The 26,914-nt window shown below is 38.7% G+C and overlaps 1 protein-coding gene across 1 annotated transcript; it reads right to left on the bottom strand.

The window, feature by feature from the left end:
- Positions 1-449: 449 nt before the first annotated feature.
- On the bottom strand, positions 450-26,159 carry LOC138363105 (FYVE and coiled-coil domain-containing protein 1-like). Its single transcript, XM_069322092.1, has 16 exons — positions 26,148-26,159; positions 24,970-25,212; positions 21,807-22,037; positions 19,712-20,206; positions 17,438-19,207; positions 12,923-13,078; positions 12,307-12,381; positions 10,266-10,409; positions 8,685-8,897; positions 7,835-7,968; positions 6,240-6,446; positions 5,195-5,298; positions 4,347-4,606; positions 4,026-4,115; positions 2,844-3,037; positions 450-2,089 (listed from the first exon to the last, which is right to left on the bottom strand). The coding sequence occupies exons 1-16, from the start codon at positions 26,157-26,159 to the stop codon at positions 1,963-1,965; spliced, it is 4,455 nt and encodes a 1,484-aa protein (XP_069178193.1). The 3' UTR covers positions 450-1,962.
- Between the last annotated feature and the right edge of the window lie 755 nt (positions 26,160-26,914).

The raw sequence follows: 26,914 nt of genomic DNA, 5'->3' as shown, positions 1-26,914 counted from the left end.
GCTGGGGCCAAATTCACGAAGCAGTTAAGCAAGTACTTACGAACGTGTACATCTTTCCTCAATCTTTAGATGGCTTTGGTTACGTTTATTAAACTGTTTAACAACAGTTGATCGGGAAGTGTTCATGTTTGTATTGTTATAAACAGCCTCCTGGCTCATTAAATAATTGTCAACAAAGCCGCCAAAGATTGAGAAAAGATGCACAGATTCGTAGGTGCTTGCATAACTGCTTCGTGAATCTGGCTCCTGGACTGCAGATAGTGCATTCTAGGATGAAATGAAAGTGCAGTCATCCTTGTATTTTTAAAGTGTGTGGTATTACTTTCCATTTCAGAACTTGAGTTTGAATGAAATATATATATTGTAGGTGTTAAGCAGTATTTATTTGTGCCTTTTAACTGATTTCTTTAATGGCTGTGTCTTTATTATACACATGTATAAACAACTGACAGACTATAATCATTTATTAAGCAAAATATTAACATTGCAAAATATATTTATACATGAACATTTACATAATATACCATATCATTATAAAACTCTTAAGATTATATATTGCCTTAGTTGCCAAGTCATACTGTACATAACATGGAATTTGATACAGCTGTGGAATCATTGTTCAAGTTCCTAAATTTAATTTCATGGAAAGGCTAAGTTATAGTAAACAAAATATATAGTCAGTTAAAACCATGATATATATTAAACATGTGGAAGGAAGAGAAACAGAAAATTAAAAAAAAAAAAAAAAAAAAAAAAATTAAAAAGGTGGTGGCCTGAATCATTGGCACACACACACCAATCCTGTGCAAGAAACTTGCATCATTCACATTTTAAACTTCCTAACGCACCCAAACACTTGTGCTGTCCAAAATTGCTTAGACAAAAAATTTATATGTAGGAAATGCTGTAGACTTGCAGAAAAATCTCAAGTCAACTGCATTGTACAATAGACAATTGTCTTCGATAAGTAACCTGCAAGCCCTGGTTACCACATCAGTCAAAACCTAAGATCCATTGAATTTTAGCTCAACTGTGGGCATGGAAATATTTCTTTTAAATTGTACATCACCTGAAGATCAAAATGAAACATTTCAGTGTTAACACAAGCAAAGTAAAAATGCCCTGATATATTCCATAAGCTCCTTTTACTATCATAATTAAAACCAGTATTTTTACTGATAAATGCTAACTAACCAATGCCTGGAAACAGTTTTCAGCAAAAGTTAAATGAGCATGCAGTAAATTATACACAGTCAATATTCTGTACTTATGGGAACATTCCCATGACTTCTTCAGTATCAATTTATGGAACTTGCACTCTCTGTACAGTATAGTAATACTGTATGAATAGTCTTTAAAATACTCACTTTCCTTTAAAACTTTCTACATACACTATCTTATCTAAATAAATAAAACTTCAGATCAAACAATAATACTAGGTCCCTTAAATTGGCACAGTATTGACTAAAGTTAATCAGAAATAATAAAAACAAAAATACTTGTACACCACACATTAGAGAGGATTATCCTTTTAATATGTACCAAATAGGCATCTCCTGGCAGTTATTGTATAATGCAAAACGTATCACAGTGATACACTAAACACTGCAAATAGATTTTCCTCAATGCATTGCTACCAGTGTAGTGTAGAAATAAATTTGTTGCTGAATAATAGATCAACTTTATAACAATCATTTTCCTAAGAAAAAATCCTTTAAACCAAAAATTAAAAAACTCGCATTAAAAATTAATGTGAGATAATTGGACATGTGGCCCATCATACCTGACTATATCAACATTTGGGCCACCAAGCTTGCTATTAATATCAAACATTTTGTAATACATAACATTCTCTATTACCTCTCCACTTGGTAAACATACATTATTCATTGAATACCTTGGCATAACATACACACTTAAAATATATAACTTGACAATCACATTGGCTCACAGTAATAAGACTCAGGGTGAAGGTAGAGTAGGAAGTGTTGGTGAGGGTGTGCGTGGCGCAGGATGTGCTGCTGATGTGTCTTCCGAGCTTTCTTGGTTTTCTAATCTCAAACTGTAAGTAACTTTTTTGGCAGTAAACCTGTAAGAAAAAAAAAACCTAAGTAACAGAAATGGAATGGTATTTTAATTTGCTTCTGTGTAGAAAATGTTTGCAGAGCTGGTGTATTGGTAGTACTGTATTTGCCTATTGTTTCAGTACTGTTGACAAATTTTGAGCACAGTTTTTTACCATCACTGACTGATGGGTATAATTCTAACGTCTAACAACATTATCAGTTAATTAAAGAGACAGTATTAATGACAAAACTAGTTTTCCTGTTTGTTTCTGTACTTTCTGCTTTTGTAATATCTTATCAAATGTCTTATTCAATGGAATATATACAACATTTATGGTAATTTTTACGAGCTCCAGCTTTTATTCTCCAAGCTTTCTCTAATATTATGTCAACAAGAATCTGATGCTTGGCATTCCTCCTCTCTCTCTTTCATATTTATACCATTTTTATGTAGAACATTCATTCCACTACCACTCGTCTTCCTGAATAAATGGTATACTGTACTTCATTGTGCTTCATTGACGGTACTGCACTTTTGCCATGCTACCTTGAGGTTACCTTGAGGTGCTTCCGGGGCTTAGTGTCCCCGCGGCCCGGTCGTCGACCAGGCCCGGTCGTCAATCCAGGCCTCCTGGATTGCTAACACAATCATATTTTCCTAAATGCTTTAAACCTGTTTTACTCTTTTCCCTGGAAAATTTTAACACCTACCTCTGAAGAACTAAATTATTACACCTGATAATTATGGTCTACAATATGCTACAAAAATAAACTCACCTGGAAAATGAATTATCAAAGACAAGGGTGTATACACCTGGCTGCTTGGTAAGTAAACGACCCTTGACAGCAGCTCCTTGTGTTGAAGCTACTCTCGTAGTTGGAATCAGTATCCGTTGTTGACTAGCTGCTCCAGCTTCTGGCTCTTGATGGCTGTTGGCCTCAGGTTGGTGCAGCACAGCAAATGACACACTCTGTCAAGACAAATTAATATATACATTCTAGAGGGTTCAACTCCTTGGTACACATTATGGGGGATACGGTAGTAACCGAGGGGAAAAAAAATAAATTAAAATATCAAGTGGAATTAGATGAAAAAAAATCAATAAGACCATTCCAGATTTTGCCATGGCCACTGAAAGAGCCCACAGAGATACTGTGTAACAAACTAGTCTTTAATGATTTGGTAGCAAATTGGGAGCTATAGCATTTTCATACGAGCAGAGGTACATATTACTGTACTGTATTGTAAATGCCACCTTTATTCACAATTTTAAAAGCAGATATAATAGAGCATTACAAATTTGGGAAGCATAATTGTATCTAGTATCATGGACTGGATAACTACATCTTACTCCCATAGACAGTCAAATAAACGTACAGTCATGAAGCATGTTATATGATTAAATATACATTCTAGAGTTCAGCTTCCAAGTGAGGAATTATATGACTATAGATTAATAACGCATGTAGTGAATAAAGGCTGTTCTGGTATAGCGGCATAAAATCAAACGTTCCAGCAGTGTAGTTGCATATGAATGAGCGGCGGTGCACAATAAAAATGCAAGCGATTCAATGAAATATTTAACAATATAATTTTTCCATGTGATTTTTTTAATTAAATTACATACAAGAGAGTTTTAAATCATTGTTTCAGCTAAACATCGTAAATTTATTGCATAAAAGTCAAAGTTTTATGCATTAGATGGGACCAATCATGAATTAATCAGTTTGAGTGGAGATGCACTGTTTTTACCATATATAACACATAATACAAATTTTGATTTAGGAAATAGTGAAGAGCACTTTGTAAGATAAAAGTAGTGAAGTACTACGAATGCATTATATATACGAAATGTGATCCATGGTCTGGTTTGCATGCAAAGCTAAGGAAATGTAATTATATACGCGTCAAAAATTATCATGTACATACTGTACTGTACTTAGAGAAGTAAACCTTACCTTAGGTTCAGACACAAAGTTCCAGTGAAGGATGACACCAGGTGGCAGGTCTACAGGTACCAGGACTCGTGTCCCTGCTCCCACCCACGCCTACAAGTAACATCACATGAAAACTAATAATAATTAAAACAATGTTTCATTATTAACAGTTCACATTCAAAACTTATTGCTTCCCTGTTCATCAAACAAGCAGGGTATGAGTCTTAGGATTGGTCATAATTGGGTGTATTTTCAATTTGCCTTGTAGACAATTACAATCCTTACTCGTGATGCAGAATACATGTTTGGCACCAAACTTTCTGGAGGCTGTTGTCAACTTACCTCAGCATTTGTGGGTGGTGAAGAACTTAAAGAATCTGGGGTGAGGATTTCCTTAGTAGCCCGTGTTTCTGTTATCACATCACTACTGCTTGCAGGAGACCCACTGCTTGGACTTGATGATAGCCGCGAATTTTGTACTTCATCATCATCTATCATAGCAAACTCATCGTCGTCAGGGTCTTGGGAGCCAATGGGTAGTGGATGAGAAGATCTTGAGGTATCTGTTGCCAATGTTCCACTCTCCAATGAACTTCCAGTCACTGCCAAATAACCAATATTTGCAAATGACAGCATAAATGTAGAGTACTATAATACAGAGTATCACAAATAAATAGGGCAGAGATTACATAATAGTTGTGTCTGTGAAACTGGTTCTAGAACACTGATTATGAACAGTTCTGACTTAGGAAATCAGTTACAAAGTGATATCCTAAAGAAATACTCCAAGCCTAGCCTAAATAATAGAACTGTATTGTACTTAAGTGACATTACTGTAATACAGTAATATGCCTTCATTTGTTATTATTCCATTTCCTACTTTCTTTAAATGGAGGGGGGGGGGGATTAGCCCAGAGATAAAAGGGATTAAAATAGTAATACCGTATATTACTGTATATGCAGAGAATAAATAAGTCACAATAACGTGGCTGAAATCAATAAACCAACCGGGACATGAAATGAAACGTCATCACTCATTTCATATGCAAGAGTTGGGTTATTTACTTGTATTCCGCTTTAAAATTTTCCCACTTCTAAAAATACAGGTACTGGGAGGTTGAGTGTGTCACAGTGGTGGGCAGTAGAGTTGCCACATATCTATGCAAAAATGTATTAATTTTATGCCTTACATCCTTCAAGTGTGCTGGTGAAGAGCTGCGTGGCTGGAGATGCTATAATTGTTGCCAGTTCGGCTTGTATGGAGAAGCAGTCATCGCAGACCCTCACTCTTCGACTGTCAATAAAACGGCCACAAAATTAGTACATATTGTGAAAAATGTCAATAAGTCAACTGCTGTATACTGTAATACTTGGTATATGGAATGTAAAGTAATTACTGTCCTGTTGAATTTTTTTCTAAATTACATTTTCAATATCTTAATATTTCTATTGCATTATGATTTAGTCAAACCTGTGAAACAAAGGCTGTGTATCTACAATCCTTCAATACACAGAATAATTTTTAAGTATTAACATATAGTACTGTACTGGGTTATACAAATCCAAGATTGTTAAGTGGTTGTGGCTCTACTAAATTTCCACCACTCACTAAAATTAATGTTTTAATTAAAATACCCATTTTATACTGTACTATTTAAAAGATCTACTATACTATCAAGGAATAAATGATTAGTCACCAACTATGATTCACTCCAAGGCACTACAGTACCTTCAATGGTTTAGCTACCACAACACACGCTTGGTTATCTGTACATCACATGTCCAAGAACGTCAGTTATCTGCCAAAACGGGTGTTTATTTACCCGAGAGAACATTCATGCTGGGTAACATAGTTGCTGTAGCTCATAATTTTCTTGAGTAAATGAGCAAAACTCATGTTGTACACGTTCAAAGTAGTCAAGGTCTAAGAGATTTTAGGCCTGTCAGCTAATAATGATTGTAGCAAGATATCCAATAGCTCCTCAGCTCCAACTAAAGTAAACAGATGTAGTTTAAATGCTTGCAATACAAAATCTCAAGGCATCCTATTTCAATGACAGGACAACCACACTTGTCTTCCCGTCACTGAGTCACTGATGACATGCAGAAAATATAATAAAACTATATTTTAAGGAATATGATCCATTTGCATTCAGTAATAAATGAACTCAAGTTGAAAAAATTGTGAGTACCCAGTCATAAACTACCATCAATTTCATTCAAGTGGGCTGGCACCTTGACGCTGGGGTCATGATCCAGTTGTCGGAGCAGCCGGTACAGAAGATGCGGCCACAGGTACGGCAGTGATGACGTCTACGTGTTAGAGAGAATGTCACATTGCATCCTAGACACTTCTGGGCACTGCTGTTGTCCATCCAAGATCGGCCGCATCCCGCAGCACCTTCTAGACGAATATTAGCTTGCCAGAGGGCATCCTTCTCTCTGAACAATGTACAACACAAATTCACACTCAAACTCTGTTTTTTAGAAAGTTAGTAATCACACATCAATTAGTAACAAATTAATGGTAATAACACAAAAATTACAAGCCAGTACATTAAGGATACTGAGGAAAAACACTGGAAATACAGGGACTCCACTGTGTGAAACCACAACTCTAAATACAGATTAAAAAAAAATACTTGAAAACATTTATAATGACAGCCAGTCAACACCACTCATTAACAACTGCTGCTCGGGGAAATAACAATAGCGACGAGAACAATTATTTTGAAATTATTGAATATATGGTAAATAAAAACTGGCCAATTGAGATGCACCGGCAGTAAGCCATTAGAATTGGATAATTATATAATTTTATCCATAAAAACAGCACAAAGAAGCACCATACCTATAAATAAGTAATGCTAATGACTTCAGTGAGAGTCCATACAGTACTAAATTACTCATAACTATTAAAAATTAGGCAACTGTGGGCGAGGTTTAGTGTTCAGTATACAATATGTTGCTAAAATTATTAACAAAATAATTTATTCACAAGATTATTGTCCTAAATCAAAATAAAATGCATATAAATATGCTCACAAGCAACTGGATCTTGTGCAATGATGTTTTTTCTGTCAAACTTGAAACATATTGCAACATATTGTATACAAGTGGGCAAGCAGCAGATTCACACAGATGCCTTGACCTGTCCTTAGTCTCCCATAGGAATTTATTTTGCCTACACAGTTGCTTATATGAACTGAAAAAGGACCACGATAAAGAAAATTTTCCCATTCTCTTACTTCCCTTCCCCCCTCCACCAATGTCCAGCCCTGTTGGATATGTACATACACGTTCTCCAAGCCTCCCCCTATTACCATAGCTTCCTCTCATCCCCCGCCAGGCAGACATGCATGCACAAGCCCACTACATAACACCTACACCAATGGCACATACAAGCCTACTACGTCTACCCTTCCATAAAAATAAATAGATTATAAGTGTGATCTGACTTGACCATCTGCCTCTCTGTGCTCTAATATCTTTCCTACCTCAACCTGTCTCAAATTTGGTTCTACATTATTTGTTTTAACACCCACATTATATATACACATATACTGTACATATATATTATAGCTGTTAGTTGAAAGACTGGTTTGTTTCATATAAAATTTAATTTCAGATGATGTGTGATATAAAATAATAATCTCTTATTAAAAGTTGCAGTTATGCCACACTCAATTACTGTACTAGGGGATCAAAAAAAGTGTGTACTGTAATTTCAACTATTAGTTGCTGGATTTTTTTCTATGGAAGACAGACAGCATGCAACTCTCAAAACAGATTACCTGTAAGGAATTTAAAGCTGGAAATGTTCACCCTACCTAAGCAACTGGATAATTTTTTCTCTGAGCTGCATGTTGTCATCAGAGAGCTGGTGAGACGAGTCCTTGGCTGTGTTTAGTTCACTCTGTGTCTCAGAGAGGCTCTGCTGTGTCGTCGTCAATGAAGCCTCGGCCTGCGAGTACCACCAAACAAAAACTATGGTATACATGTAATAATTTCTCTTCTCCTTACTATCTTAACTTAAGAGCTACTGAGGTCCCATTGATGAGAAGAGTATCAAGTCATAACAGAAGTAATAGATAATTGTATCTACATAAAGATCGGACCTTTCTAACACGGAGGTTGCGACGGAAAAACGGCAGATGGAGGCCAGCGCGAGGTAAGGTTAATATTAATCCTCGCACAAACAAAACTATTTAATTTTTAGTCATGAAACTACCCTCTTGTAATGGTTCATACATTACTCTTGTCTTCTTTAAGGGTAAAGAAGAAAAAAAGCAAGAATTAGGAAATGAGTACATGTAAGTACAGTAAACACACTCATTATGGGGAGACTAAGTAGTCAACAATTTTATTTTTACTTCTGAAAATATATGTGGTTCAAGTTCAACATAAAGTGTATGGCACAACACCAAAAATAAGATGATTTGCCTTCAGAAAAAGTGGTTCAATATGGTCTATTCAAATTCAAATGTTACTGCAAAAGGACTAGGTTACACATCTACAAATTGAATCAAACACCTAGAGCTAAACTAATGCACAACAAGTGTCTCTAGCTACATCTCCACTCATCAGCCAATTCACTGTAGCTAAATATGTGATACAAGATCGAACAATTTTCTTGCCGTTATAATCACCAGTGAGTTGCATACAGGTCTTTATAACTACCTGCTGTAGCCGTTCATCTAGATCACAACAATGGGCGTCTCGCTCGGCTAAACTGTCTGTGAGCTCATTAACTCGAGAGGAGTGTTTATGTTCCTGAGAGAGCAAGAGCTGTTTCTGTGATGCAGTCTGTTCCTCCAGCTTTGTGATTCTTGCTTCCTGTTCATTAATTTCAGATGTTGCAGCAGTAAGCGCTTCAGAATGTTTTACGTTTTCCTGCAATATAAACACAGTAAGTCATGTGACAGTGAAGAACCATCGAATTGAAAGATGTATTCTCATTGAGAGTAATAATCGAACAAAACAGTCAAAGTTCTGAAGCTCTCAGAGCATCCAAAGGCTCAACTTAAAATAATACTTGGACAAATTCATCACACAAAACAAGAAAGGTCTTCACATGCCACAGGTTTGATAGGGCCATTAGAGAAAAGCCACCACCAGATAAATTTAGGTTTTCACATAAACTCATGATTTTGCTGAAATATTGTATCCATAGCATTTTCTTTATATTGTCTATATAATTTATGTTTTGTGTTTTCCTTAACAGTCTGTTGATTTCCATCCTATATGTGAATACTTGAAATATTTTAATAAGAATATGTTCTAAGTATCCAAGATGCTTCAAATTTAAAATAAATGCCACTTTCAATAAATTGAAAGAAACCTATTTAAAGTTCTGAGAGCCATTGTTGTGTCCCCCTCTGTTCGAGTACTGTATGCTGTTTATGTTATCCTGTTTACAAGTGCCTCTGATGTTAGTGCTGCTATGATGTCTCTCCCCGGATGCTTTCTCATACCTGGCTTTCCAATTTTCTTTTAACAAACTGATTTTTGTGATCTTAAATTTGTTAAGAGTTAAAATCTAGCAACTACTTGTCTCATAACTACTCCAATTTGTCTCCAATATACTCCAAGTTTTCCAGTAGTACTCTACAGTCTTCCTCAGTCTGTATCCTCATCATCAGCTTTGCAATGTTTACAAACATTGACATGAACGAGTTCATTCCTTCTGGTATGTCATTCACACTTACTGTACTACATTAGAAATAGCATCAAGCCCAGGACTGAGCCCTGAGGAACTATGCGTGCTATATCCTTCCTGCCTAATATACCTTTTCTGACTGTGACCCTTTCTTTCCTGTCTGTTAGGTACTCCCGTATCACAATTAAGTAATTTTCTAGATATACAATTCTGCCTCTCCTTGTTTTTGCATTAGCATTTTGTGATACCAGCACAGGCTTCTTATCCCTGACACATGCTTCCTATATCTGACACAGGCTTCCTATATCTGACACAGGCTGCCTATCTCTGACACAGGCTTCCTATCTCTGACACAGGCTTCCTATCTCTGACACAGGCTTCCTATCTCTGACACAGGCTTCTTATCAGTGACACAGGCTTCCTATCTGTGACACAGACCTCCTCCTTTCCTAGATATGTTGGCCAACAGGTAAATATGGGTAAAAATGTAACCGAGTAAATATTGATGGATAAAAAGAACAAAAAAATGTAAATAGGAAAGAAGCAGAGTGAGTAAAGGTGCATAAAGGGAAACAAAACTGCCAGCAACACAAGCACTCCACCTTCACTGCTGCTTCCCGTTCCATTTCCTTTGACGAAACTTGGAATTTCAAGTCTGCAAGCTGCTCCTGCAAGTTCAGCATTTCTTCTTTGAGTTGCTCTTCTTCACTGTTTAATCTGCTTTGAAGTGCCTGCAGCTCACTAATCTGTAAAGGCAGATATTGCTACGTCTGTATGACTTTCACAAATACTAAATACTGTCACCACAATGATTAAAAAGAATGACTGTAATAACTTTACTTGGAAAAGGAAAGAAAGATCATGTGATCTACATATCACCTAACTCTCTTGTTGATCATGTAGAAGTGATGACATTATATTAATTCTTCTTGTCTAGGACAGGAAGCCTGTACTTGTCAACGTCCTCCTAAGCCAACTTTTGACGCTCCCCAGGAAGCAACCCACAACAGCTGACTCACTCCCATGTACCTATTTGCTGCTAGGTGAACAGATGCAGCAGGGGAAAGAAAATGTGTCCAAGCATTTCTGTTCTACCCAGGGATTGAACCCAAGTCCCTTGGTTGTGAGTTGAGGACATTGACTACTGTGCTACAAGATCCATGATAACATTATACTGTATATATACAGTACAGTATATCTGTGTGGGGTGAGGGGGGGGGGAGGGGCAGAGAAAACGATTCAAGGACTGCATCAAAGTTACCCTCAAAGACCTGGACATCAACTCCAGCGCTTTGGGAGTTTCTTGCTTAGGACCATCCAACTTGGTGAAGCAAAGCCATAAGAAGGGCCCGGTGCGGCAGAAAATAGACAGACTGTGGAGCCCCGAAGGAAATGAGCCACATGCAAAGCTAGAGCAGCCTCCACCTCTACAGCAACACCCACCAACACGTGTTTTATTTTTGAGCTAGGTTTCCGGGCCCAGATTGGTCTCGTCAGCAATCTTCGGACACACGGTCACCGACATTCAACATAATATTGAAGTCATGGTCAATCTTCGACTCCGAAGGACGAACATCATGTTCCTAAAACATCTACTTTATACAGTACAGTATACTGTATGTGATTATTTTGTATCTGAACACAATCTAATGTCAAAATAATTTTCAATGGAATTCTGGAAAATAATTAAAGAATCTATTAACTAGTGTTGTGGAAAATCATCTAATGTTATGTAATATAGTGTACTGTATTATAATATAATGTATATAAACTATAAACTTGCATCATAGATCACTGGCACCATCCCATAAACCATGTGGTTTATGGCTACATAAAATAGGAACCCCCCCCCCACCTTGTTTATGGCTATGTATATGGATCAGAGCCACGAAGCTTCTGCCAACATGGGCTTGCAAATTCAGAAATCATGACATCATTAATAATACTAGAATTATTTAACCAAAATAATATCATTCCTAACTGGGGTGCTAATATTGGCACACAAGTAATCAAGTAATTCTCAAAATAAAATGAGAATATCAAGTAGAAGAGAATTATTTTCCAAATCTGTCCGGCCAGCTTAACACAACTTCCATCTCATGAACACTGGGGAAGACGACATTAGCCAAAGAGAGTACTGCACGGTATAAACGTTGCCTTGTGAGGACATAGCTTGTGCTTCACAGAACTTGTAGAGGCTAAAACTGTGTTAACACAACTACTTGTGCCTTGTTATAGTCAAATTAGTGGTACAAGACTTTTGTAATAAGAGCCAAGAGCAGCAGTAGTATGATATTACTAAAATAAGGAGAAGTGGTGACCACATGGGGCCACCGACATCAACAACACGCCTCTCTCCATCACCACCACAGTCTGCACCAATCATAATACCTGTGCTCTTCGTAACTAAAGGGGATGCATAAGTCTTCTTGCCACAAGAATCGAGCACCCCGGACATCATTAACAACTCCATTGTAAAGGCGGTATGTGGTAGCTTTAATTGGATACATATCATTGTGTGACGCAACCCTTTTTGTTTGGGCCTACAACTAAGCTCCGGTTATACCATGGGGCATTTGAGCCCAACTACTATAGGTCAAGAGTGGCACTGGCCAGGTGTTAATACTACGAAGCAATACTCACTTGCTTATGGGCCTGGCTGAGCTCAGAGAGGGTGACCTTCGTCGAGGCTTCAGTTGCATGTTGTGCTGACTCAAGCTATGGGTTAAATAGAAAATATTTCAGTACAGTACATATTAAATCTAATAATGCAAACCTAAAACTCGTGTAAATATTTTAGTTATATTTATATAGAGTTATATTTAAGTAAAACACTAATTCTGATAACATTATTGTCATTTCTACTAAATTGTTTAAGCCATCTTTCCTGGCAATGATTTTATCTATGACATCAGCAGCAGAGAAAAGGTGGAAAAAAGAATGAGATACAGTAGAAAACAGGAGAAGAAAAGGAAAGAAAGAACAGAAGCAGGGAGGGAGGAAAGTGGAAAATGAAGAGAACTTTTCTGCACTTGCCCCTCACCTTTATCATTCTTTAAATGAACAAATCCACAAGGGCCATGACGAGGATTCGAACCTACGTCTGAGAGCATCCCAGATGCTGCCTTAATCGACTGAGTTGTTCCTCTACAGTTGTATCAATTACATGCTAATTTATTGCATTCATTATTCTCATTCGTCTTACTTCCCCCCAACCCAGCACCTTTAAATTTTATATTTTTCCCCAACTCTTTTTTACCTCTTTAATTCTGTCAGATGCTATATGAAGTAATTTCCCTCTCTCTTCATATTTATCTTTGAGAAGGTCTATCTCCTTTTGAAGGTTTTCATACTCCTCTTCTCGTTGGCTTAGTGATGCAACCTTCTGCTTCAGCTTCTCTTCTGCCTCACTTATCTGAAGCATTAACACAATTATTGATATGATAGAAATGTTTGAATAGTTATCAATGATCACTGAAAACATTAACTACCAAATTTAAGGTTTAATATAGACCTGTTCCCTAAAGATGGTGTTACTGAATATTATTATTATTTCACTCAAGTTTACTGCTTTACTATAAGTCATGGACATTATAAAGTATTAAGCACAGAATTTACATTATAGCAATACTATTTATAACTTATAAATATTAGCAAAAACAAACTGAAATATGCTCAGATGTTCCATAAGGCAAAGATTAATCTTGAGCCCAATGGACATGGTCATGACAGTCTGACAGGGTCACATTTCACACCAGCACAACAGGGATCTTGTCAAAAATGTTTGTCGAGTCTTGTCAACCCTTGAGGCCTGGGCGATGACTGGGCCACAGGGACGCTAAGCCCTGAAACCAACTCAAGGTAACTCAAGGTATACCCCCAGTGTTTCTAAGCTCCACTTAGCACAAGGACTGCAAAGTATCACTCTCACAAACCACCATTGTTACCTTCCACCACCAGACAACAGCGCTGACTTCGACAACTGATTCCCTGCATTGGATATCTTCACATTCTGATGACTGGTTCCCATGATGATTGGGTAGAGGATATACAGTACTGGTTTTAGTGAAGTGACTTGTTTTTATAATTTTTAACTTTGTTTTTATTTTGTAGCAGGCTTATATTTACTAGTTCTTGCTTTGAAAGTACACATTCTCTGGAATGCTTCTGATGTGCATGCAACCAATTATTTGTGCATTTCTTGAATTAACCAATTAGCTACCTGCAGTTGTCTTCTCTGTTCCAGTAAGGTTTCTTGTTCAGCAGTAGATATTCTCCAATTGAGGGTTTCATTGCATGTTTTGTTATTGCTGAGTACAGTCTCCTTTTGCCTTGAGGTTTTTTCTCCAACTCCTACAACTTCCTTGGTTGCCTCCAAGACCATTCAATCCCTTAGAGGCCTCCAGTGCCACATCTCAAGCTGTTCATCATTGTCTCCTGCATAGATTAAAGCACTGACTTCTGCTCCCACCATATTGGTACAGCCTTTCTTCAGTGTTTGGCTTATGGAAGTAATTTGGATAAAGTTTCATGGCATCCATTTAACAAATGGCTCTGCTTCCTGTCTTCACTCTGACTTGCATCAGTACATTTTTTTCCATCACACCGAGTCTATGAACCGACCCTTTGCCGAGACAGCATCTGGGTGGAATTGCTCAGAAAATAAATTTTGATTGACAATGAAGGCTACATTCCTCAGAGTCAGATGCTCTAGTTTTCTGACTACGCTCTCTCTGATTTTCATTACATGCTGATAGACACAAGCTTTCTATGTGTCTATCAGTATGTAATAAGAGACTAGGAAGGAAATCAATGGTTGGGGTGGGTGCTGCCATCTGATGATGGTCAGAGGAAGCAGTCAAGTGGCTATTTAGTGGTTTGCAAGTGCTCCTTGGCAGTCCCTGTGGTGCCAAATAATTGCTTGGAAAGACGGTGTTTTTAACCATGTTTCTACTCTAGGCTCGACTGAGCTTTTTCCCCAATGCTTCCTAACACCAATATGACTTGACATGAATGTACAGTATATAAATCCATATTGTGTGCCAGTCTTCATTCCGTTCTTTGGGATCAGAATGAATACAGCTATAATTAGTATCCGAGGAGCTTCTCATTCTCTCAAAGTCTAAATAATAAATCCACTCCTTATACAGTATTACTAAAGCACAAACCTTCATAGTTAGCATTTTCCCAAAAATTACAACACTACAAAGATTTGTGTTAAAAATATACAAAAATTAAGCTAAAAAAAAGGCAAAACTGATGAGAACATATATAAAGAACTTGATACAGTACAGTACAGTGTATCCTAAACTCCGTTACATACAATTTAAACATTAAACGCAGTAAATAACTTCATGGGATTTACAGGGAATCATCTTTTCCCTACAATATTTATCATATTGATACAACTACTGTATAGTTTTTGAGTAGTGAGACTTTTCCACATCACTTAACGTAATCCAAGTTATTATTCCCAGCATATTCACGATTGTTGTTGTTGTTGTAATGTATTATTTCAATTTGTATGAGTGACAGACAATATCTATGAACCAATGACAATGATTTTAAAACACACACACACAGCATTTTCACTTGAGATAGTTTAAAGGGCAAGGTATCTAAGCTCATATTTTGCCTTTCCTATGAGATAATTATTATTATAATAATAATTATAGCACTATTGTGATATGAAAAGGTTAATTATTGATAAGGGTATTAATTGCCTCTATGCCATAATGCTTGATAATAAAGCTTGTGAAATGATGTTTGTATTATGAACCCGAGTCCCATACTAAATTAATATGCATCTAATTTATGTGGAGTCAGGTGATGGGAACATTTAGGTGAGTCAGGTGATGGGAACATTTAGGTGAGTCAGGTGATGGGAACATTTAGGTGAACTCAGCCAACATTTAACATTTAAAGGTCACCCTTTGTATCAAGGCAGCAAAAATTTTTGTTATCATAAGTTTTGGCATTTGTCTCGGACTATACAGTATAATGAATCATTTTAAATTTTAGTTCTCCAAATTTTCACAATGGATGCATGTAATCTTTAAAACAATATCAACTACTGTACAGCATTACATAAGGCTGTCACTGGCTGTATCTTAATTTACTGTTATATTTATTTGTTATAATCATAACAATAATAATACAGTACTGTATAATTAACAGATTTGTACTGGAGCCATTCTGTAAAAACTGAAATTAATATTAAAAAATTTATATTTGTGCTATTTTATACATAATTAGGTTTTATTGAATCAAGTGATAGAATGCCTTTTTTGATAGCTAAATAGCATTAAAACTTCTATTTTTAAATATTCTTCCCTAAAAATGGTGTATTTCACAACATCAATCACACACTGGAATAAAATCCCTCTGTTACGCATTTCAGTACTGTATAACGAGTTCTGATATGTACTAATAACATTAATACGACAAAAGTTGTTAAAATATGCGACTGTGCTACAGTATCCTCACAATAACAGATCCTATCATGACTACAGCAACATCAAAATCCACCAGGACATAAAGTGAACTGTTATTTGTATTCACATTTTCCCATGAACAAATTCTCAGGCATAATGAGTCCTGTGGGAGCTGCCAGTCATGTGGAATTCTGCCAAACTCAAGAGGGAGTTTACTGTTAGGGAGCCGGTCGGCCGAGTGGACAGCACGCTGGACTGTGATCCTGTGGTCCCGGGTTCGATCCCGGGCGCCGGCGAGAAACAATGGGCAGAGTTTCTTTCACCCTATGCCCCTGTTACCTAGCAGTAAATAGGTACCTGGGTGTTAGTCAGCTGTCACAGGCTGCTTCCTGGGGGTGGAGGCCTGGTCGAGGACCGGGCCGCGGGGACACTAAAGCCCCGAAATCATCTCAAGATAACCTCAAGGAATGAGGTGGGGGGAATACAATACTGGACTGTCTCTCATAAGACTGGAACACCACACCAGCCCAACACCACGCCTATCTGGCTACCTCGTATCATCTGTCATTCATAATGCTGGACACATTGAACATATTCTACGAATAACATGGAACAATGAAACGTAAGTAAAACGCCCATGTTGTCAATTGTCCCATGGGTCCCAATGTATGGGACAAGGGTCTCAGTGTATGGGGCAAGGTTCCAGACATATGAGATACCTTACATAATAATCATGCTGTCAATAGAATCTACCATATGTTAATTAAGTGCATGTCAGGAACCTTCTACAATTACAATACTTATATAACAAATACAATAAAATACACTAAAAACAAAAACAAATTTATCTGGGTACAGCACACACATTATATTTAGGTCAAGATTTTCTAAACTTATGATGGAAAACAGGAAATAAACTGCATGACAACGTTACACTCGTTATATTTCAAACACCAAAATATGTGAACATAAGGCAGTGCAGGAACATTAAAAAGGCTGCAGGAGATATATATAATAATATACAGTATATACTGTATATATACTGTATATATATATATTTATATATATATATATATACTATATATATATGCTGAAGGATTCAAGGTTTTATTAGAAGGGGCAAATTATTTCTAGTTTGTTTGTAGCATTATATACAAATGAAATGTTATTTAGAGTTGACCTATGAAAGCTTAGGTTCATCACAGCAAAAATAGGGTTCACAAAACGTTTGGTATCAAACACATTTTGTAAAAAAATTCACAAAAGTTAAAAGATGGTTAGTTGCAGTTCACAAAGAGCTCACATTATCTATATAAACCATAATTTATCTGTGACAGTACCTTGCCATTGCGTTCTAGTTTGAGCTCATCGACACACTTGCCCAAATGTTCCAACTTTTCTTCCATCTGCTGCCTAAGTCTCCTCTCGGCTTCAAGGGCTTCCGTCAGCTGCGCCTCGCAGCGAGTCTTCTCATCAAGGAGTAGATTGCACCGTTCTTCAAGCTTCTTGTTATCCCTGTGGAGAATTTCAATCTTCCTAGGAAGGAAATTGATGAGTCGTTTACTGAGATCACCTTCAGCCTCTGCAGGTTCATCTGTTGGGGAAAATGCCTCATCAGCACTTCCTGCTGCAGTGGTTCCTTCTTCCTCAGACAAATTCCCAGGAGGACCTGAAGCACCTGATCCTGTGTCTGCCTCGCTCACATATGCTGTGTCTGAGCTCTCTGGTTCAGGGCTCACTATTTCTGATTCCATGTGATTGATGTCGTAGTTTTCCTCGTCATTTTCGTAGTCTTCATCATCGTTGTCGTCATTATCGTCTTCTTCATCATCGTCATCTTCATCACTGGAACCATAATGCTGATGAAGAGCAGACAGCCTGGATGCCAGAGTCAATGAACGTGCTGTAGATGCCATCAGCTTTTGGTACAGATAACTACACTGCTCCTCCAGGTCTTGTAAACGTGAGGCATGCATATCCTCTCCTGACATAGCAGCAACCATTGATGTGGAGGTGTCATCATCAGCATCAACAACTCCATATTCAATGGCCATATCAAGCAATAAATCTACAGGTGGTTCAAATTCAGAATAAGAATGAGGAGCAACCACTGCCCCTTTGTCTTCTGTTGCAGCGTACTCTCCACCGTCTGTCTCTGCTGCTCTTTCTGCAATGCGTCTTCGCTCATTAAGTTCCTCTCTAAGAGTATTCCATGCCTCCTCACTCTCTGAATTCATTTGCCGAATTTTATGCCACTGTTCACGTGAGCACTCTAACTCATCCCTCAAGCGATGAAGGAGCTCTCTCTTTTCCTTCAGCTCGTACCGCAGTACAGACTCTTCAGAGTGGAGTTTGGCATGTTGTGCTTTCATGTCTGAAACTAACAGCCAAGTGGTGTGAAGGGCATCGGAAACACTAACGAGCCTTGTTTCTTGCTGAGTTACGCGTCGCTGGAGTTCCACATTGAGCACTTTCAAACGCTCTATTTCTGTAACAAGAGATTTTTTCTCAAATATAAGCTCTCGTAATTTAATATAAGTCTTACTAACACTGTTAGACATTGCCTTAAAATCTTCTTCTGATGGTAAGTTAGTGAAAGATGTGGTACTGTTATCTGGAGGATTGACTGCATTAACGCGTGTCTTTTCAGTAAGTTCCAGGTCTTCGAACAATTTTGTTAATGCACTTAATTGGTGGGACATTTTCTGATTATCATTAAAGTACGTATCTAGCTGATCTTTCAAACCATGAATTATAATTTCCTGGTCATCAATGACAGTTTCATAATCTTTAACACGTCTTCTAAGTTCACAACACATTCTTTCTGTCAGGTCAAGTTTTCCTGTTGCAAAAGTGATTTCTGCTAAAAGTTTGGGAATGTCCTCCAATTTCTTAATCATGAGACGGGGCTCTGGCACCGACTCTGGCACCTGGATTCCCACCTCTTCGTAACTACTGGAGGAATCCTGGCCATCAACACCTTCCCCACTGGGGTGAGATTCTGTGTCACTATCACTCACACGGGTCTTACGCTCAAACCAATTGGCACTAACCTTACGTATATTCGTCCTTAGAGCAGTCTTCTCCATTTCTGCTGCACGACATTGTTCCTGTAGATATAACATTAGAATGAGAATGAAAACCCTGATTATCATTTACTGAACTTAGAGAACTTAAGAGAAATAAGCAAATTACCAATACTAATTGTACTAGAGTAAATAACCAAAGGTAATTTTTGTTATTAAATAGACCAGTTTATTTATAAAGTGCAATATTGAGAATTTCCTTTGGTAATATAATAATTCATTACTTATAATTATAATTTAATAACACATTTTGCCAGGGACAGGCAGCCTGTGTGTGTATGTATATACGCTGCAAGAAAATATGGATGTAATACAGATGTTGAAACCTTTCACTATGAATTGAGGGAGCTAGATGCTGAGCCATCTATCATAGGTTAGAATGGAGATAATATTGTAGAAAACTATTTTCTTCATGGGTACTATACACATCCTATGTGATAATGTGTTAAAAACAATCACTCAAAGCTAGCTCACTATCCTAAAACAAAACAGATAAATAGTTCTTGGTCAAAAACCCATAACACTCACCCGTAACATTTCATTTTCCTTCTCCAAATTTTCCAACTTGTGGTGGCATTGGTCGAAGATTTCCTGGGGGGACAATGAGGAATTTGTGTCTAGCTGGGAGAGCACATTGGGCTGCTCTGAGGCGGCACACTGCTCATGCATCACAGTGACCAGCTGAACAGTGGGCACGGCAGAAGAGCACGTTTCTTTGAGCAACTCGTGCATGCCAGTACTGAGTTTCTCACCTGCACTCAGCATCTCTTGCAACTTTTTATCCAGATGTGCATTTTGATTTTTTAAATATATTTCTTTTGTTTCTAATGAATCTACTTTTGTCTGCAGTTCAGTAATTTGGTTTTCCAATTCTTGATTCAGGCGCTGCAAGTCGGTGCACTTGGATGTACCGAGCCTCAGTTCCTCAGACAACTGATCACACCTAACACACCTGTAAGGAGTCTGGCATCTGGTTGCATCTGTTTCTTTACACGAACTAGAAACAGTGGAATCCTGCTCGGCCTAAGAAAAAATTATGATGCATTATAAAAGAGTATTAGATGTTTAAGGATAGAAACACTATAATTGGTTTGCATTAATCTGCCTGCAACTATAAAATAAATAAGGTTTTTGCATTAAAAAACCTATTTAAATTTATCAAATTTATCAGTATAATTAGAGTTTATTTAAATTGTCTATTGAGCATTATTGATCTCCTGACATGGTATGATTTTTTATAGTAGGATCAAAATGTGTCAACATTGTGAATGAAAGCTGAACCATTACCAGCTATTAGCAAGTAATTATTATTAACAGTAAAGCCCACATCAAGAATGTATCTTAATTTGGAAAACTGTGTTGCTTACAACCTGGTAAATTCTTTCCATTACTATACTTCCTTCACCAAGAAATAAACATGTGTAAATCTGAGCATCAATCATTATCATTATGCACTATTCCCCACTTTCACTACATGGGGTGGCAGCAACCCAAATAAAGCTACAGTAACTTAAAAACGACACCCGCCCATTCACCATAAATAGGTCACACAAATCATTCTTCTAATACCCCTGATAAAGTGCAGTGTGGCCAAGTAGCTTGGCACTGCACACTGACGGTCAAAATGACAACTTGTCTAATCAACAACCTTCACCGAGGAACCTCAAGTGATTTAAGAGTTCACTTAAGACGCATATGATCTGGAACATGATGGACTTTTACTACAGGAATAAAACCCATTACTGTGCTATTATTACTGTGCTGCCCTTACTGTAGTCATAGATATACTATCACTGCTCTATACACTACACACTGCTGTATACACTACACACTGCTGTATACACTACACACTGCTCTATACACTACACACTGCTCTATACACTACACACTGCTGTATACACTACACACTGCTGTATACACTACACACTGCTCTATACACTACACACTGCTCTATACACTACACACTGCTGTATACACTACACACTGCTGTATACACTACACACTGCTCTATACACTACACACTGCTCTATACACTACACACTGCTGTATACATCACTACACTTTCAAATTAGTGTCAAAGCTTGGCTAAACAACAAATTCTTTCATAGCAAACAATAAACTAAAGCTCCAGAAATATATATACCCTGTATCCCTGTAAAGAGCTTTGAGAAGATAGAATACTGTATACTGTATTTGCTTATAATGAGATTGTGATTAGTCACACAGCAACCAAACAAATATTTTCATCCAAGGCTGAAGAATTTGTAATGTGAACGGCATGGTAAATACAGGTACAGTACTGGTTTCAAAATTTACAAGAACATAACAGATAAACAATGATGACCAAATCACACATCAGAAAATGGAGAAACTCCGAAATTTTGCTCCGTCCTGGATCATTATCAAGTCACAACTCGATAATTGTCCAGGATGGACCAAAACATTGCCATTTCTCCATATTCTGATATGTGGTTTGCTTATCATATCCTCACTGTGACTCATTGTTTGTACAGACGAACAAGTGACACAACAAAAGAAACACCTACTTTTGATATTTCTAAAAAAATTTAATTAAATATTCTAGTGTCCATTAAGTTTAATTATGTCAAAATGTTTTCCTTGCCTCACAGAGTTTGTGCTGTAAGGAAGCACACGATGCTCGAAGCGTGGCGTTATCGCCCTCCAGAAGAGCCAGACGCTCATGTAAGGAGGTCACCTCTAGACAGGTCTCCATATTGACGTGTTGAGTGTCGTGTCCTGGGCTTTCAGGGCAATCACGAGACGACTCGTCTTCCCCCACCGGAGCCATACTGGGTGTACTGGCCAGTTGTGGTGGTGGTGCCGTCTCACTCAACTGAAACAGAAAATAAATATATGTACATCTTTATAAAAATATAAATAAATTATATGGGTCTATAAATTATATAGACCCCATCTCAAATGCAAATGGTTGAAATATGTTAACGGTTCAGATACTGTACTGAGAATAGCTAGACAATGGATATAAATTAAATATATTTAAATGGATATAAATTCACTTGAACGTGTCCAACGTAGGATGACTAAGTTAATTCCCCAAATTAGAAATCTTTCATATGAAGAAAGATTAACAAAGCTTAAGCTGCATTCATTGGAAAGGCGAAGAGTTAGGGGTGACATGATAGAGGTTTACAAGTGGATGAATGGACATAACAGGGGGGATATTAATAGGGTATTAAAAATATCAACACAAGACAGAACACGAAACAATGGGTATAAATTGGATAAGTTTAGATTTAGGAAAGACTTGGGTAAATACTGGTTCAGTAACAGGGTTGTTGATTTGTGGAACCAATTGCCGCGTAACGTGGTGGAGGTAGGGTCCCTCGATTGTTTCAAGTGCGGGTTGGACAAGTATATGAGTGGGATTGGGTGGTTATAGAATAGGAGCTGCCTCGTATGGGCCAATAGGCCTTCTGCAGTTACCTTTGTTCTTATGTTCTTATGTTCTTACAAGTGGTGGTTGAGGAGGGGGTGAGGGAGGGAGTAGTGAAGGTTGTTGTCGGGGGAGGGGGGCAAGTGGTGAAAAAGTTGGGGCGAGTGGTCTCTGGTGGCTTAGGGAAAGGGAGGGGGGTGCACATGTGTATATTTTTTAACTATTTGTGTCTGCAGAATCGAGTGTTAGCTGTTGAACCTCCACCTTTTCAACTGCCATTGTCTAATTTAATGACTCGACCTAATTTATATTTTATCTAATTGTACCTTGTATATACCTCTTTCACACATCCCCAGAATGCAGCCCATAACAGCTGTCTAACTCCCAGATATCTGATTGTTGTTAGGTGAATAAAGGCATCAGGTGAAAGGAAACACTGCCCAAATGCTTCTGCCCTACTGTGTGGATTGAACCCATCAACCTCGGGTGTGAGCTGATGACTTATAGCCCATTATGCCACTGGACACCACCATCTCTCTTTGGACACATGTAACAAATCTTGAAAAAGCTCGATGTTCATAGCTTGGATAAAAGCTCAAAACTTGGATAAAAGCTCAAAGCTTGGAAGAAAAGCTCAATGAAAGCTTTGCTACCCAACGGGTGGCAAAATTGGCTCTATAACCAGGAAATCCAGATTTGTCAACAGAATAACGATGAACGTTTTCAGTGAGATTTCCAAGAATCCAGCGTACACATTCGGATCCACCGAACTAACTCTTGAAAACAGCAACAGCACCTGCAAAGTAAAAACAAAAAATGGGGTTGGGGGGAGGAGAGGAATACACGAGAGAGGATATACGGGGTGACGAAGAAAGGAATAAACGAGGGACAGGAAGGGGCGAGGAATACACGAAGGAAGAGGACTTGACAGAAATACTGTATGACTAGGACAAAAATACACGAAAGAGAAAGACAGGCAAGGAAAAAGTTGGAGAAGAATTGGGACTGGAGAAGATAGAAGAGAACGAGAGATGAGAGAAAGGAAAGGAAGCAACGCGTGAGCATGAGAGGACAGAGAGGGAGGCAGGTGCAGTGACAAGGCAGTTCACCATGGTTCTAAAACTGTACCGTGACTGGTATCATTCACCCGGTATAAACACACCAACACATGCTAATGGGTCCCACCTCCACCACGCCATCTGAACAACAATTCATAAATTCTCTTCCAAGAATTTACAGTGTTGAAGAAAACGCCAGCCAAGGACAAACCTACACATAGAACACATTTTGCTCAGTGATGAGTACATGCTCGGCTCACAACCCAGAAACACTGGTTGTGTCCCTTAGGAAGGGCAGAAACAGTTGGGCATGCTTTCTTTCACCTAATACATCTGTTCATCAAATAGGAAATAGGTAACCGGGAGCTAGGCAACTGTTGTAGGTTGCATCCTGGGGAGGTCAATAACTGGCCTAAAGAACCTTGATAAGCTTAAGTACACAGGCTTCCTGTCACCAACAAAGGGAATTCAATTGTAGGCAGCACTATAATAAAGATTGTTGAAATTTGTTTTACCTAAAAGGCGTATGCAAATTGAAAAATATTAAAAAGATATGATTAATTAAAATATAACGTGACTAAATATTATTACGTGGTTGGATTAATTGTGTTCAACCACTCTACTGTGACTTGCTCTCTGTATACAAGACTGACTTGCTTGCAATCCTTGGTTAGGCAAAATTTCTTGCTGAAGCACCTTGCATGGCCCACTTGTATATCCTGTTCTCTACTTCAAGAGCATCATATAATTTAATTTTTAAATACAAATAGTAAATACACACAGACTAAGGGCTACATAAGCGGCCGTGGGAGCAGCGAGTCTTTACGAGCTATTCATGCCCGTGCCACCTCCTAGTTGGCTCAATCTTAATCAATCAAGTTAAATCAGTGAGTCTCTTCAAAATAAGTTAGACCTAGAGAGGGAGCCGGTCGGCCGAGCGGACAGCACGTTGGACTTGTGATCCTGTGGTCCTGGGTTCGATCCCAGGTGCCGGCGAGAAACAATGAGCAGAGTTTCTTTCACCCTATGCTCCTGTTACCTAGCAGTAAAATAGGTACCTGGGTGTTAGTCAGCTGTCACGGGCTGCTTCCTGGGGGTGGAGGCCTGGTCGAGGACCGGGCCGCGGGGACACTAAAGCCCCGAAATCATCTCAAGATAACCTCAAGATAGAGGTCTACACTAACCCACCAGCTCCATAACTGGTACAGCCAGCCCTCCCAGGCTGAAATTCACCATAAAGACTCCTCATCCATCCCCAGATCTCCAGTATCAGCTATTGATACAAATATTGGCTCCAAAGAGCCTCCACTTACGGGCTCACAGCCCGTGCTACCTGGAACTTTTCTGTCTGAAGTAGCTGAATCTAAAACAGCAGCAGTGAGTGACCTTCCTTCACCCCAAGCACCACCCAACACTGCCAGCCCCTGGTCACAGATGTCCCTCTCTTCTTCTTGTTGATAGTAGGTACAGTTTGCATGAAGGGTTTGTCCTCCCGATGACTGCAATACTCTCACTAACACAACAGGGATAAACACAGTCACATGTTTTGAGTACGTCTAGACAGAACACGTCTGCTCGCTTTATAATACCGTTGTAATAATAATAATTTATAAAGCCAAATATGAATGGTTATATTGCATTGTATAGATACAGCCACAACTTAGTACGACATATCGAGCGTTAAGATAATTAACGTGAGAGGTACAATGAAGGTAGTAGGTAGAAGTTTTTTGTAAAATCTCTTGTATGTATGTACCTTACCTGAATAAACATTATTTATTTATGTATTATTACTTACAAACACTGCCGTGAAACTGGCCAATTTAACATAGGCATAAACAAACGAACCTCAGAGCCAAGACAACGCCAAAATCTAACTAGGTCAAAGCTTATAGCATACTTTTACGAGGCTAACAACGCCCTCCCAGCACCCTCCAACACAGGCTGGGACCCGCAGGTCATTCACACACAGGGAAGCCACACTTGCCACAGGTAGTGAGGTAGACCTACCTCTACAAATATGCTGAGAGAATAAATACTCCAACCCAACGGGTACACCAAGAACAGACGCACCAAAAAGGTAAATTTTAAATTAAATACAGCCTATGTGCGCTCCGTCATAGACTATGCCGCACCAGTTCTGTGCACTTACTCCTAAAGCGATATGAAAAGGCTTGAAAGCAACCAAAAAGGTGTTCACTCTACCTCTAGACGAATGCACTAATGACAAGATATATTTTCACGAGTGATTGCATCAATAACAAGATCTATGACTAGGAGGAGTTCTGGGCAGCAGAGAGGAGGGGAGGGTGAGGGGCATGATTAACCTTCAGTGATCTCTCAGGCTATTTTTACACTCACCCTGCAGGCCCTCCTCTCATGTGTGTGGAGGAGGTAGAGGGGAGTGGAGAAACCCCTCCCCACCACTGACAACCACATCAAAACACATTAACACCACCCTTGAACATATGCACATTCATCTGTTACATACCTGCACCCACATCTGTGCCACACTACGTCCCACCCACCAGATGTTTCATACACAAGTAAGGATAGGAAAAGCAAATATGCCATAACTCAGACCAAGCTCAGGGTAACACACACACACACACACACCACACACACACACACACACACACACACACACACACACACACACACACACCACACACACACACACACAGCCCAGTAGGCTCAGGAACCTGTACAACCAGTTGATTGGACAGTTGAGAAGGGCGGGCCCAAAGAGCCAGAGCTCAACCCCGCAAGCACAATTAGGTGAGTACAAGGCAGCCATGAGTGGTGGAGGCTTACTCCATACAGCCTCCACCACACCACACGTTTTCAAATGTACATATGACAGAGCCCAATAGGCTCAGGAACCTGTACACCAGTTGAGAGGCGAGAGCAAAGAGCTGAGCTCAACCGCCACAAGCACAACTAGGTATGCTTGGGGGAGTTATATGTAAAGGACTGGTCTTCAGTAGAAGCCCCAGACTTCCTGTGGATTCAGTGCAATCCCAGATTGTACAACTGACATCATGGATGTGGTACAGGGGTAAGTGCGAGGCTGGGAGCACCCTGGATCAGCTGGTTCAAGTCAGTTCATTCCAGCAAATTAATTCTCCATCATTTTCAGCCCATCCTCGCAAAGATCGTTAATCCAGCCGCCAAACCCACTGTTTATGGGTGAAAAACGGTTTACACATGACTCGTATGTAAGATAATATTTATTTATGTGGACAAATCTATGTTTAA

The sequence above is a fragment of the Procambarus clarkii genome, chromosome 10 (genome assembly GCF_040958095.1).
Source record: "Procambarus clarkii isolate CNS0578487 chromosome 10, FALCON_Pclarkii_2.0, whole genome shotgun sequence".
Taxonomy (NCBI): domain Eukaryota; kingdom Metazoa; phylum Arthropoda; class Malacostraca; order Decapoda; family Cambaridae; genus Procambarus; species Procambarus clarkii.
This window is presented reverse-complemented; position numbering and strand designations above follow the sequence as displayed.